This window comes from Schistocerca cancellata, chromosome 4 (genome assembly GCF_023864275.1).
Source record: "Schistocerca cancellata isolate TAMUIC-IGC-003103 chromosome 4, iqSchCanc2.1, whole genome shotgun sequence".
NCBI lineage: Eukaryota > Metazoa > Arthropoda > Insecta > Orthoptera > Acrididae > Schistocerca > Schistocerca cancellata.
In genome coordinates this window covers 780,160,343-780,175,037 of record NC_064629.1, presented here as the reverse complement: position 1 = coordinate 780,175,037, position 14,695 = coordinate 780,160,343, and the positions used below count along the sequence as shown (strand labels likewise).

Sequence of the window (14,695 nt, the reverse complement as noted above, 5' to 3'; positions counted from 1 at the left end):
GGACATGATCCTGCAACAGCTGGACAGGAAGAACCATGATATGCTGACGTGTGCCAATGCAAGCACCCACACAGTGAAGTGACAATTTTATAAAACACGTCAACACTATTGGTGCCAGTCAACAACTGTTGAATTGCACTTTCTGTTAGTTTGAAGTGGGTCTCTTAATGAAAAACATCTTTAAATAAACACGGTTCCCAAATGCCGTTTAACATCCCATCAACAAAAAGAGAAGCACAAGTTGAGGTACACATGTGGAAGGAAATTTGCCCTGCCCTTTTCAAAAGGACTATCCCAGCTTTCACCTCATTTCAGTTCAGGCAAACACCAGGAAACCTAAATATAGATGGCTGGACAAAGATTTTAATCCCAGTCCTCCCTCAGGACATACCACCACCTGATTTTTATCCCCCTTCAGGTTACTGAAGACAAGTTTATTCCTTGTTCTCCGAGAGACAAGGCATTTAAATATGTTGTATTCCAATAAATAGGAAGAAAGAAAACTTTAATGTGTGATGTAGAATACACTAAAAAATAAAAATAAAAAAAATTTATCAGCATATCTTGTGAAAATCCACACAAATTCCTATAAAAAAAGAAGGTAAAAATAGACAATTAATTTTGGACTGATCCTAGTAACTTAGTCTCAATACAAATGTCAAAATAACATTTTTCAACTTCGGTAATGATTTACTAATGGCAATTTGAGTTCCATGCAGGTACAGCTCAGCTCAAGTCTAGAAAATGGAAATACCCATTTCTCTTTTACTGGCCTTTTACATTAAATCAACACAAGCATATACTTGCACCCTCTGTCACTCTTCAGCAAGATGATGCAATGAATTGTGTCCATGCTTTTTCCTGATAATGTCAACAACAGTTGGTACAGTATTACAGGATGTTTCACATGTGATAAATGAGGGAAGCCCGCAGCTCACTGCATGCTTCCCCTATGCCGAGTGTAAACAATGATGCAATCTGAATAAATTAAGCTATCTTTATTTTTAGCAGGTTCCCAAAATGATGTCCCTCCATGGCAAGAGTAGCCTGACACATTCTGAATACATTACCAAACACTTTATGAATTTCGGCTGCCAAAATTTGAGGGATGCCTAGCTGAACCCTGTCTTCTAACTCTTGAAGTTTATGGTGATTGTTTACATATACCCTATATTTAATATTTCCCAAAGATAAAAATCACATGGATTTAGATCTGGAGAATGAGGAGACCAGTCAACTATCCTATCATCAAAAACACTTTGTATTATCATCACAAAAGCATTGACAGAGTGTGGTCTCGCATTGCCCTGCATGAAATAACGGTAGGTCTCTTTGTTATGAGTTATCATCTCACAGAGAAAGATTAGTAGAATAATTTGTCTGGCACTAATTTTGCATTAATTGCACACCATACACCCATTTTCACATCATGCACAGGCTGTCGAAGTAACAAATGAGGATTTTCTGAATTCCAGCATCAACTATTCTGCTAATTTAGGTACCCTGAAAAATGCAGCCATGCTTTGTCAGAAAAAAAGAGCATTTCAGAATCAACCTCTCCATCATGCACATACCAACAGCCAGGCGAGACAATGACACCAAGCAACAAAATCCAAGTTAGTCATTGCACTACTATTATTTTGTGTGGTTTCAGTTTGAGTTTGTGCACAGCTCAATCAGCAGATGCTACTGACACACCAATGTGAAGAGATAAATGGCACAAAACTTTCTCACACTTCTTTCCAAGACCTCATGTACCTCATCTAATTTATTTTCAAGTAAAACACTGGGTCCTCTAGATCTTTGTTTGTCTAAAATCGATCCAGTCTCTCAAAATTTCTTCACTAATCTGTGTATTGTCAAATCACTGTTTTTACATGTTTCAACCCAATAAACATTCATCGATCCTACGTGAATACAATAATGAAAACTTGACAAAAACTCAAATGAAAACACCCCTACACTCAGTCACACAGTATGGGAGGTATGCACACAGTGTTACTGTCTGAGGGCCTGGCCAGGCGATATACATGCAGGTGAAGCCCCAGACTCGGCACAGGTGTCATAACACCCTGTACTATATGTATCACCCTTCCTTGTAACGACCCGGCTGTATCTTTAACAAGGAAGTCTAATACAAGTTTCACAATTTTGTCACTTTCAGACCACCACCCACTCCTTTGGTTATCTTCCAGCAACTATTTTGCTTCAAGAAAGTTTCTACCATTGTACCATTACCTATGCTATCAACATAATGATATTTTTCCAGTATGTCAGGTGGTTTCAAATGCTGTTACATGTCTACTATATGAAATTTAATGTTATCATAGCCCATGTTTCCATTTCCATAAACTAACACAATATTAATTGTGATACTTCTTGATTTCCATGAAGTTCAACTTCAGAGGAAACATGGGGATCTCTTTTTATGGTTCACTTAGAAGTAGGAACTCTACTTGCTAAGAGCTAGCACACTAGTACACAATGAAAATAATTCCGGCAACTTTCTGAATACATCGTGTAATGATAGAAGTTCAGCTTCTTGCTGTCTGCTGGAGTAAGTCGTTTCATCTAATATAATTTCTTTGGAGTCTTCCTTCCTTCACTAAAAGCTGAAAGTGACAAACCTGCTTTACTGTTCTGGGCAGTGTTTGTTCTACACTATTTAACCATATAGCTTATGATGACCAAAAATTATGACTTTTTCAACATAAGTAAGATATTAACAACAGAACAAAAATACTATACCACAAACATACCTATTGCTATCAAGCCCTTCTTTATGCTTCCTGAAAATTCACTCTTAATGGCTTCCTCCAGGGTGTGACCCGTCAGTTTCTCATATTCCACAAACACTTGCCTCAAATGATTTTCACTACGAGAAACCAAAATTGCATTGAAAACTGACTCTTCTGTTCCCCATTGCTTCTCACCTGTAAAAGTTTGAAAATACCAATAATAAACACACACACATGGGCAAAGTCTTATTATGAAGTTGATATGAAGGGTGTTTCACATTTCCACTTACAGGCTTCTACATGTTCTAGAGGGGATCTAGTAGATAAAGGTTCAATAAGAAGCCTACATCTGACAATTTACCATTCAAATGTAAAATAAATTTGAAGATATAATCACTTTCAAGTCTCCCACTTCCTAGAATGCACACAAAGGAAAATACGAACTCCAATTTGTACGCTCTACAGGATCCCACAGCACATGCAATGTTTAAAGTACTTGTCATTGTGTTCTCTTCTATGAAACAAAAGATGTCCTCTTCAATATCTAATGTGTGGTGCATCTGTAGAGCACCATAGTCAACCCTCGTAATTGCAAACATCTCAGTTTTTCTCGTCCACTGTTGTAGTTGGATGGCAGTGGTATGTGATGTCATAAATGAAACTGGGACTGAAGATGGCACCCTCTTCTCAGTTTATTCATGTACTGTGTCTTCAGACATCGTAAAGTGATCTGATCCTCAAACTTACTTCATCGAAACTTTATCTACTTAGTCCCCTCTACAACCCCCACAAGCATGTAATAGGAATTGTGGACTGTCTTGTATATACTATTGTAGGCTACAGTACTCCATACTCCACTAAAAATCACAGGCAAGCTGTAACTCCTGTTTAATGAGAAAGCTCCAAGATATTTAAATGAAAGAACTGTTGCATTTTCATCAGAAACTGAGGAAATAAGAATGAAGCACAAATATTGAGGAGCTGCAAGAGAGAAAAGCCCATGATGGAGATCACTTTTGTGCCAGATGTGTTTTCCATGAACTATATTTGGAAAAATAATTATGGAAATAACAAAAGTGTGCTAAATAACGTGAGCATGAAAATGTATCCACATATACAAATAGAGTACAAAATTTAAGCTTTTATGGTCAAATTTCAGTGCTTGCTTGAAAGTCTCAATAAAGAAAAACAAAAGGAAAAACGTGTTTATAAATCTTGCTTAGATTCAGGAATCTCTGACCACTCCACATTATTCACCAAATCACCAAAAATTAACACGGAAATTTCTTGTAATAATAGCCATACAACAAGGAACTGAAAAAAACTTCTATATTTAGTAGTAAGTTAAGAGAAGTTGAATGGCCTTCTGACAGCTACATTTCAGGTAGCAATAACTGTCAAATTTTTAAGTAGCTAACTTGAAAAGTTTAATAACATTTTCTCCACTTAGAGCCACAAGCAACAAAATGACTAGTAAACTTAACTGGATAACTCAGGGTATAAAAATTTCTAGCACCAGGAAGAGGCAATCCCACAATGAACTTAAATACAATAAAAATTGGCATTTTACTGAAGATGTTAGACATTATAAAGCTACAATGAGACAAGCTGTGAAGGCAGCCAAACAATATCTCCATTTTGCAACATACAAATAAGTCAAACATGGCATGGTCAATTGTCAAATCAGAGTTAGGCATTGGAGTTAGTAGTAATGAAATATCTAGGATTACAGTAGATGGCAGCCTTATTGTAAACTCATCTCAAATATCAGAGTGTTTAAATGAATTCTTCACAACTGTGGCAAAGTCAGATGCTGTCTTAGCAGAGTCTTAGAGTAAAGTAAGACTATTTAGACAATACCAAGAAACGGAGTATCTCTCAGATTTTAAGTCTCAGTAGAGGATATGGAACAGGTTACATTACCATTAAAAAAATAAAAACTCTGCTGAGTGGGATGGGGTACCCACTGAAGTCATTAAAGCCACGTATCACATAATAGCACTTCTATAAACTAAAATAATCAACCTTTTGAATAGGGATGCTTTTCTGATATGTTGAAGTATGCTGAAGTCAGACGTATGTTCACGAAAGGGATGAGGAAAGACATGGGAAACTATCATCCTATTTCTATATTTCCAAGTCTGTTGAAAATTTTGGAAGAAGTAGCCACAAACAAGACCCAAAAGTTTATTGTAAAAATGATAATATTATAATTAACCAATTTGGATTTCAACAAGGAAAAAACACTCTGGATGCAGCAAGTAACTTTCCTGGAAAGATATGGGAAGGATGAGATCAGAGGAGTAAATTTGTAGGTATCTTCTGCGATCTTACAGAAGCCTCTGGCTCCAAAACCATACCTTGCGTACATGCAAATTAGATAAACATGTGAGCAATGATGACTGATTCACTGACTGAGAGACCGATTGATTGATTGAGTGATTGATTGAGGGGGGAGGGGGGGGTTATGGGACTAAATGGCGAGGTCATCAGTTCCACAATTCAAATGTTACGTGCATAGGATAGAGGTGTCCACTAAAATTGGGTGGATTCTGTCAAACTATGAAGTGAGGAAGCTAAAAACATTCACAGTAGAAGGCGTTAAAGGGTATGACAAATCTTAAAACAAGAAAAGCAGAGGGATAAAAAAGCAGTCTTTGCATGGGGGAGAGGTCACGAGTCCCAAACCAAGAGCGGTCCCAACCACAACAACTCTGCCTCTGCTCCAGAAGGAAAGCTAAACCTTATAACTGGAGAGAGAGAGAGAGAGAGAGAGAGAGAGAGAGAGAGAGAGAGAGAGAGAGAGAGATTTCACAAAGGAAACTGAGGACCACTTCACCCAACTGTGAATCACCTGCTAACATTAAAGACAAAGAATCTGGAAGGCTATACTTAGTACAAAGGGCCAAAAGAAGGGACATTCCATCAATGTATGGGATACTTTCAGTCTGGCTCCACGACCACATTTCGGGGGTGGCTCAATACACAAGAGGAAACAATGGGAGAGCCTAGTATGACCAATGCACAGATGGCATAAGACAGTGAACTCTTTCCGAGAGGAGTAGAAGGAAGAGCACCAAACTGCAGTAGTCTCCTTGATTGTGCAGAGTTTATTACTGAGAGCAGTAGTACAACAAATGTGATTCCACTTTTGGGCAAAACAGATTTTGTGTGTATCTGCACCTTGAATCATGAAAGTGAATGGGGCAAGTATCTGCCCCTCTAGCCAAACGGTCTGCCAGTTCATTCCCTGGGATGAACACATTACATGGGACCCAGAGAAAGACAACTGAGCAGGCTGCACAGCCAAGGTCAAACAGAAGGTCATCGATAGTAGAGACCAAAGGGTGACAAGAGTAGCATTGGTCTATAGACTGTAAGCTACTCATTGAGTCTGTACAAGTTAAAACACTGATGCATTCTTATCGGCAATCCCACCAGAGGGCAGATATCAGGAATGAGACATTCCTCGTCTGCAAAGAGGATGGTGTAAACGGGACAGTCAGAGAATTGTCAAATGGCAATTGCATGAGAAACTGGGAGATGGCTCCATTATATTTGTCAATGAGGAATCCCCACTTTTGTGACAAGACTGTCAAACGGACTAGTGCAAAAGGCACCAATAACCCAGTTGATCATCATGGGGTGCATATTGCTAAGTATTTTCAGAGTGGAAGGAGCTGCTGAGCCATAAACCTGACAACCATAATCTAGTCTGGACAAAACCAGAGCACGGTGAAGATGGAGAGGAGTATCACCCCAAGATGTGTGGGCCAGGAGGCAGAGAGTATTAAGCTTCCGCATGCATGTGGTATTCAGGCCATGGATATGAGGTAGCCACATCAGCTCTTTATCAAAAATAAGCCTCAAGAAATGGGATCGTGCTACAACATCTAGGCACCAGTTGCCAAAATAATGTTCTGGATCGGGCTGTACTGTGAATCTACAGCAAAAATTCATAACCTGCATTTTGCAGGGACAAAACTGGAAGACATGGGAAAGGGTCCATGCAGAGGCCCCTCCGATGGTGACTTTTGGAGCTGGCATTCATTCAGCAGATGCTACTGAGGGAGAGCTCCACCAGACGCAAAAAATCATCGACATACAACACCTGGCTAACCATAGGCCCAACAGAGGTGAAACCCATTGATGGTGATGAGGAAGAGTGTGACAAGTAACACACAACCCTGTGGGATACTGTTCTCCCGAATCCGAGGAGTGCTGAGTGAAGTGTCAACTCAAACCCGGAAGAGCCAGTGAGACTTAAAAATCTGTAGGAGGCAAAGGTACAAGAAATAGACACTGGGTGGAGTGGGTCATATTTTTGGTGAGTCTCAGCATAAGATAAGATGATCCAGAGACTTTTACTTTTGGATATTCTTTTCTCTCTTGTAAACAGGACAATCTGGCTAGCAAGGAGAGTGGCAGTCATGACAATTTACACACACAGATGGTGGAACAAAAGAACTTCCCTCATGGAGTGGGTATCCACAGTTACCTTACAGAGTGTCTGCCATACAGCAGGAAGACGTATGCCCAAAACGCAAGCACCGAAAGCACCTCTTTGGTGGTGGGATGTATGGCTCCACATCACATCAGTACCACATTACCTTGATCTTCTCTGAGAGAGTATCTCCCTCAGAAGTCAGAATAAAGGTGCCAGTATCAGTGTGGTTGTCTTTATGACCCATCTGCACACGTCTAACAAAATGAATGTTGCATCACTCCAGATTAGCCCAGAGTTCCTCATTAGTTTGCAACACGAGGTCCTTATGAAAAATCACTCCCTGGGCCGTATTCAGAAACTGGTGAGGGGTAACAGACACTGGGATGTCACCAAAACCATCACAAGCATGAAGAACTCCAGAGTGGCCGGCAGAAGCAGCTTTGGTCAACAGGGAGCCAAACTGCATCTTACTGAGAGACTACACTGACCTAAACTTGTCTTTGATATTTTCAAAAAGCATCCATCCTAGTACAGACCAGGTAGTGTGGAAAATGTTTCATCCCAAGACGGCGAGCCTGGCCCTCCTCCCAGGATGTAGCCAGGGAAGGGAAGGCAGGAGGGTCATAGGAAGCAGCATTCAATGATCATTTACCATTCAGAGAGACAGCTGTTTGAGAACACCCAGATTTTTGCAGCTTGATACGCTTCATGCGCCAAGCATCCACTCTGATTAGGAGCTATCCCTGTGGGCACCACCTAGCCACAGAAAGGGCCATCTGGCAAGGCAGCCATTGCCAGGAGTTCTGATGTTCCAGGATGAGAAGCAACCACTCCTTGGCATACATGGGGAGACAACAGCTCAGGTATCAATAGTTTGATCCCTGTGTTGTCATGGGGCTCAAGCCAGGTGGGTACATAAAAGCCCCACCACACGGACTGGCTACACGTGCTGGTGACATAGTTGGGTGTAGGTGGGCTACGACAGGGAAGGAAGAGGGGAGAGGAATCCATGCCATAGACACTCGGGAGAGAGGTCTTCCCCAAATGGCTCACACTGAAGGCAGGAAACTTAGAAGTGGAGCTCAAACCCCAAGGGGGACCAAAAATGCCAAAAAGGATGAAAGAACAGACAAGAGAAACAAAATCGCAAGCAATACAAGGAACCAGGTAGATAGCCAGGTTGACATGAATTGGAACACCAAGAGAGGGGAAGAAGGGGGCAGCATGGAAGGAGTGAGGATGCGGAGGAAGGGGCGCAGTGAGGGAAATGCAGTCCAGGAAGGAAGAATGGGCTGCAATAGTTAGGGACCTCTTGTGTGCCATGCACGAACTGAAGACAGAACTGTGAGCCCCCAGGGCAGGGGTTGGGGGGAATGATGGTGCAGGAACGATTGGGCTCTATTGTCAGCCCACTGGATATCCTAAAAAACTACTTGCAGTTAAGTGAGTTGAAACTAAACATTATAAAAAGTTATATGGAACATTTCAAAACCAAAAATTCGAAACGTGTGGAACTTAAAATACAACACATCAACCAACTAATGGAAGAAGTTGACACACTCAAATTCTTTAGACTAAATGTGGGCAAGAACCTAAGCTGGAATACACATATTGACTTCCTATCAAATAACCTAAGCAGTTTTGCGCTTTCAATGCAAATACGAACAAGTTCTAATGACAGGAGTACAAAAAAATAGCAATCTTAGTTATTTTCAATTTGTTGTTAGGTCATTAGGTATGGTATATTGCCTTGGGGAAGTACAAATAATTTATCTCAACTACAGAAATTGCAGAAGAATGCTGTCTGATACATGTGTATGGCACAACAAAAAGAATCTTGTCATCCTCTATTTTGGAAACTGCAAAGTATAGCTGTTCCCTCCACACACATTTACAAAATTATTATCTTCCTACGCAGCAGACAAAATTTTTTTTGAGAAGAATCATTAACTCACACATACAACACAAGGAATAAAGAGTGTCACCAAACATGGTCTCTGTTTGGCTTCCTAAAAGCGAACAAGAGAGTGATAAAAAAAAAAATGGACATGGGATGGTGGTAAGGATTTAACCCAAGCCAAACACTGAGCAGTCTTTTACACTATTAGTTATGCAAGGAGAACAATGAGCACAAATTTTATCTGGCAAGTTGCTTAAATTTGCATGTGCAACAACCTGATTGGCTAACTTCAATGCTTAATAACTCAGAAAGGACACAATATATCAAATTTTTTCCTTTAAAGTTATTTCTCAGCACAACCTCCCCTACAACATATTTACAAGCTTTTCAGACTGTTTCTGACCACCATGTATAACAAATTCATGAGCAAAAACACATTCAATACAAAGTAAGAATTTTTAAAAATAAGGCTACAGCAAATTCTGTGGAGAAATGCTTCTATTCGGTAGAAGAATTCAGAGGTGGTTTGTGATGAAGCAAGCTGGGATAATTTTAATTCCCCTCTTGTTTTGCCAACTGCCTCTTTAAATTTGTTTTGTTACTTTTAACTATTTACCATTGGCATACATGAATATAATCTGCATTTTCATAAAAGAGTAAGGTTGGCCCTCAGGTTTAAAGAATGTAACACCAGATCTAATTTTCTGCTTAGTTTTATGCATGTAGTTGATTTTCTAATTTATTTCAATTATTCCTAGTTAGTATCTTTTGTTATAGAGTGAAATCAGTAACTGTTTTGTAACTTAAATTCTATTGTTGACATATGAACAAATATAAATTCTGCACTAATTACAAACATTTGGAAGACGAAATGCTAGTATCTATTTGGCTCTATTCAAAAACATGTTAGCAAAGCCAGCTCTTAATTAATTCCAAAGTAATTTACAGTTTCATCAAAAGTATTGTTTGCACGACTATATTTGTTAATTTCATCATTTGGACAAATAATTCGGCTTAACCCTTGTAGTAGAAGAACCTGTTAAAAAGATGCAATTTTTCTATATATTTAGTTAATTTAATGAGTTAAGTTTTAATTGTAATTTCTGTAAATTAAACTTTGAAATATTGTAGCAGTATGTTGAGGTTCGCCTGCAAACTATTAACGAGGCTTATGGAAAGTTTAAACAATAGTGCACTGGTCATATTTGTATAACGGAGTATTACTGCGGGATTGTGCAAAGTGAAAGTAAAAGTCAAGCGAAACACAGCTGTGCACCTGTCGGCTACATCATTTACTGTAGTCAGCGTCCAAATTACAAACCCCATTTTTCAGCCAGTGTAGCAACACAGTACATTGACACCGAGAGCAACAAATGAAGAAACAAAGAAGGCGGAACCGCTACAGATGAAATGATAATTTGAGTAAGGGGAAATTTCAAGATAGATTTTTTTTAATTGTATGTACATGTATGTACTATTATCATTAGTATGCTGTTATGAACATCAGCTGTTCTGGTTATGATGAAATTTTACCACAATTTTGATGTGTCTTCTGTACCTGAATCATCTGATTTAGGATACGTATGATATGAGACTAACAAAGCACAATTCACAATGCTTTTTACCGGGGGTAGGATGTCAAACGGGTCAACCTGGAGCAGGAGAGGCACCGCAGGATGTTCCAATTTTCACTGTCTATACTTTTACAAATGAATTCATGAAACTTTGTCAGCATGACCAGGAAGGATTCAGGAATCACATTTGTAGGAGTGGAAGTTCAAAACATAACTAAATAATTGTTTTTACATGTGCAATTTCATCATTTTTTCCACTTACTATTTGCTGCATTTGTTACTATTGGTACACTTTTCTTCATAAATAAGAGATTCTTTGATGAATTTTGCACAGCATATAAACCATACTTACAGGAGTAAGTAACTCTAGAATTTATTCAGTTTACGAAAAAATGAATGAGGTGTTACATTTTAAACTTCATGTTTAGAAAAAACTCAAATTTTATAGTTAATTATCTCAATTTTTACCAGTTTTTAATAGATTTGGAAAAATCTAGAGTTTCATACACCTGTAAGTATGGTTTGTATGCTATGCAGAATTCATTGAAGAATCTCTCTTACTCATGAAGAAAAGTATACCTATAGCAGCAGCCAACAGTAAGTGAAAAAAATTATTAAATTTCACATGTAAGAAAAAATATTTTATTGTGTTTTTTTTTTTTTTAACTTCCACTGCTATGAGTGTGAATCCTGAATCCTTCCTGGTCATGCTCACAAAGTTTTGTCAATTTATTTGTAAAAGTAGACACAGTGGAAATTAAAATGTCCTGGGATGCTTCTCCTGCTCCAAGTCTGCCTGTTTGATGTCCTACCCCCCATGTTCTTTGAGATGTGGTTTGTCTAATGCAACTAAGTGAAAGGCTGCTTGTCTTGCAAAATACACATTGTGTTTCTTTTTATTTGTGAAGCATTTGGGTTTGCAGACCAACTAAGTACATCTCCATGGTGGCACTAGTAAAATCACAAAAAGTAAGCAGAAATAAATAGTACTTTAACCTTACAAAACTTGTGTTATAAGTTGTTTCTCATCTAACAACAAGATAATAGCAAACAACAGCAATGTAATAATATATGTAATTATCATATAATGCAATTATTAGATACAAAACCAAACATGTATCATATGTATTACAAAGAAGTGTAACATGTCTGGCACAATACAAACAGCATTTCACTTAGTAGTATATGACAAACTACATCTCAAAGAATATTGGCTCTTTGGGAGAGGGAGCAGGGTTACATTTACACATCTAATGTAAGAATTTCTAAATGAACATTACTCATTTCATTCGACTCTGCTGCCATCACATTTTAATATGACAGTATAATTTCTTATACACTTTTCTGATGAGCAGGAAATTTATATTTCAATTAAATCCGTAACTTGGGTTGTATATTCATCTATATTCTCTCTCATTTATTGTTAGTGACTGAGTTCAAATGAAGCGCAAATATATACACCATTCTTTTAGATACGTTCAGAAAATTTCACTGATTACAGCAATAGTGCCAAAATCTGATCTAATTTGAACTCTTGGCATGATAAGGCTTTCTGCTGTTGGGCATGACAAATATTGAAATGCAAACAGCTGTACAGATTGATATGACGTAAAATACAAAGTAGGGAAGTACAGCCTATTTTCCATTTTTTAACTAAAAAAAAATCTTCAATTACTCATGATTTCAAGCAAAAATACCTGCTTCAAAAAGTGCGTTTGCATCTTGTTGGGCTGCTGTCTCATCCACATCTGTATTTTCATCCCTGTTTGCCTGTTTAATGAAATGAGAAAGGATATTATAAACAAAGGATTGATTTCTAAGAGCAACAGTCAAGATTTCAAAATAAATACAAATAAAAAAATCAATATTTGGCAATTTCTCATTAAGCATTATAGTAGCACAGACTTCAAACTGAATCAGTTCTTTCATTCTTGTGTGTGTACCCTGAAATTTGCTATCTCCTAGTTTCATTCTTGCAGATTACTACACCTGCTGTGTTATGGAATATTTTAATTTTTGAGTGTCAATTATTGAATCAATTAGTATTTACATACCACTGCACTTCAGTCTACTGCATTCAGATGCCACTGTGTCAGAATACAAATTGGACTAAAGACCAGAAATGGGGTTATCCATTTCATGTCTTATCTTCAAATAACGGATTTCATTTATACAGAGTGTTTCACAGTCTTTCAAAAAATTCATCTAGGGGTGATAGATCATGTCATGGGGAGCAACCTTTGTTAGAGACAAAATGTTTGCCGGCACTGTCTGGCGGTTTTAGGTATCTTTATGTTAATCTCATCGGCCCTGGGACAGCGAAATATCACCGAACTATCAGGGTCTAATGAACAGGTGTGCTGCATCTGCATACTACCTATGCCAGTAAACCACCAGAGTGATTTTCAAGAAGAAAACCTTAGGAATTAGTGTCTCTAGAGGAGAAAAATATTTTAGAAGTGAACCAGGAACTCTGCCTATCCCCCTTCATATGGGGCAGATGAATGGTTTATAGGCAACACACAATGCATATGAACACCTCTCAGGGGCACAACCAGTATTAAAAGATGCTAGTGTCACTGGGAAGCACTGGTGAACATTTTGTCTCTAACAAAAGTCATTCCCCATGGCATTCCATCACCCCCTAGATGATTGATGCAAAGACTTTAAAACATGTATATCTTGACAATAACCGCACTGCATAATCTTTAAATTTATTTAGTTTGTTTTTTCTTCCAAACAATCTTTCAGTGTGCATTGTATTGTTTTTACTGGTGTACAGTCTTTTCCAGAAATACTTCAGCTTTGTATAAGAAGATGTACTGCGGGGTGGACAAAAATATGGGAATGCCAAAACCAAACCATGTTACCAAGCCTAATATGGTGTAGGAAAACCTTTGACATTCAAAATAGCTTCCAGTCATCGAAACTGATAAATAAAGGTCCTGCAGATGCTCATGATGGAGGAGATGACCATTGAGTTGGCCAAGTATGGCAAATGCGAAGCCAGCGAAGGACAAAAGTTCTTGTGAGATGCCCGCATGGAGGACCTCCACAAATCTGTGGCCTCCTTTACCCCACAGTTTGGCAAAGTGAGTATGTCATTCCATATTCCAAACACTTAGAACTTAATGGCATAATACCAATCCAAGACCCAATTTCAGAATACCAGTCTCGATAAGTGGCTTGCCAGTAGCCAATTTGACCAACCTGTCAGCAAGTTCATTTCCCAGAATCCCAATGTGACCCAGGGTTCAGATGAAGACCACCGAGTGTCCAAATTGTTTGGGTGAGAAAAGGGAATCCTGGATAGTCAGGACCATGGGATGGCAAGGGTAACATTGGTTAAGGTCTTGTAAAGAGCTAAAAGAGTCACAACAGAAGAGGAAGGACTCACTGGTGCAGGAACAGATATGCTCAGGAGCACGAGAGATAGCTACCAACTCCACAGCAGAAACACTGCAGCTATCTGACAAGGAGCAGAGTTCATTGCATCCCGCATGAACATAAGCAAAGCCAGCAAGACTGTCAACCATTGAGCCATCAGTATAGACTACTTCCAAACCCCAAGACACACTGATAATGGAGAAAATTTGGTGACAGGGGCCTTCAGCATGAGCCGAGTCTTTTGAACCTCATGATAGATCAAGGACAGACCTGTGGACAGGGGAAAGCTGGAGTTAAAAAAAAAAAAAACTGAACGTGGATGGCAATCCTAACCCCAGACCTGGGCCACCATTGCAGGTAGTGAATCTCCTTATCTAGAAAGAGGAGATAGTACTTTGGGTACTCTGGAGAGCTGTGGAAGCATAAAACACAAGCAATTAACTGTTGTTTGTGCAGAACCTGCAATGGTGGAACCCCTGCCTCCACTAGGAGGCGGATCACACAGCTATTCCGAAAGGGACCAGTCTCCAGTTGTAACCCACAATGGTGTATCGAGTCCAGCATCTGTAATGTTGAATGTTATCCCAAGCCGTATGTGAGACTCAAATAATCTAGATGGGACTGGACCAATACTGTGTAGAGCCGTATC

At 38.9% G+C, this 14,695-nt stretch overlaps 1 protein-coding gene across 3 annotated transcripts in view; it reads right to left on the bottom strand.

Annotated features, from left to right (window-relative positions):
• Positions 1–14,695, bottom strand: part of LOC126184636 (annexin B9-like) — a 106,539-nt gene that overhangs the window by 38,710 nt on the left and 53,134 nt on the right. For all 3 annotated transcript variants that reach the window (XM_049927111.1, XM_049927110.1, XM_049927109.1), the window contains exons 6-7: positions 12,357–12,429; positions 2,760–2,933 (exon numbers count right to left, since the gene is read on the bottom strand). In XM_049927111.1, coding sequence (XP_049783068.1) covers positions 2,760–2,933; positions 12,357–12,429 — 247 coding nt within the window. The remainder of the gene's footprint in view (positions 1–2,759; positions 2,934–12,356; positions 12,430–14,695) is intronic.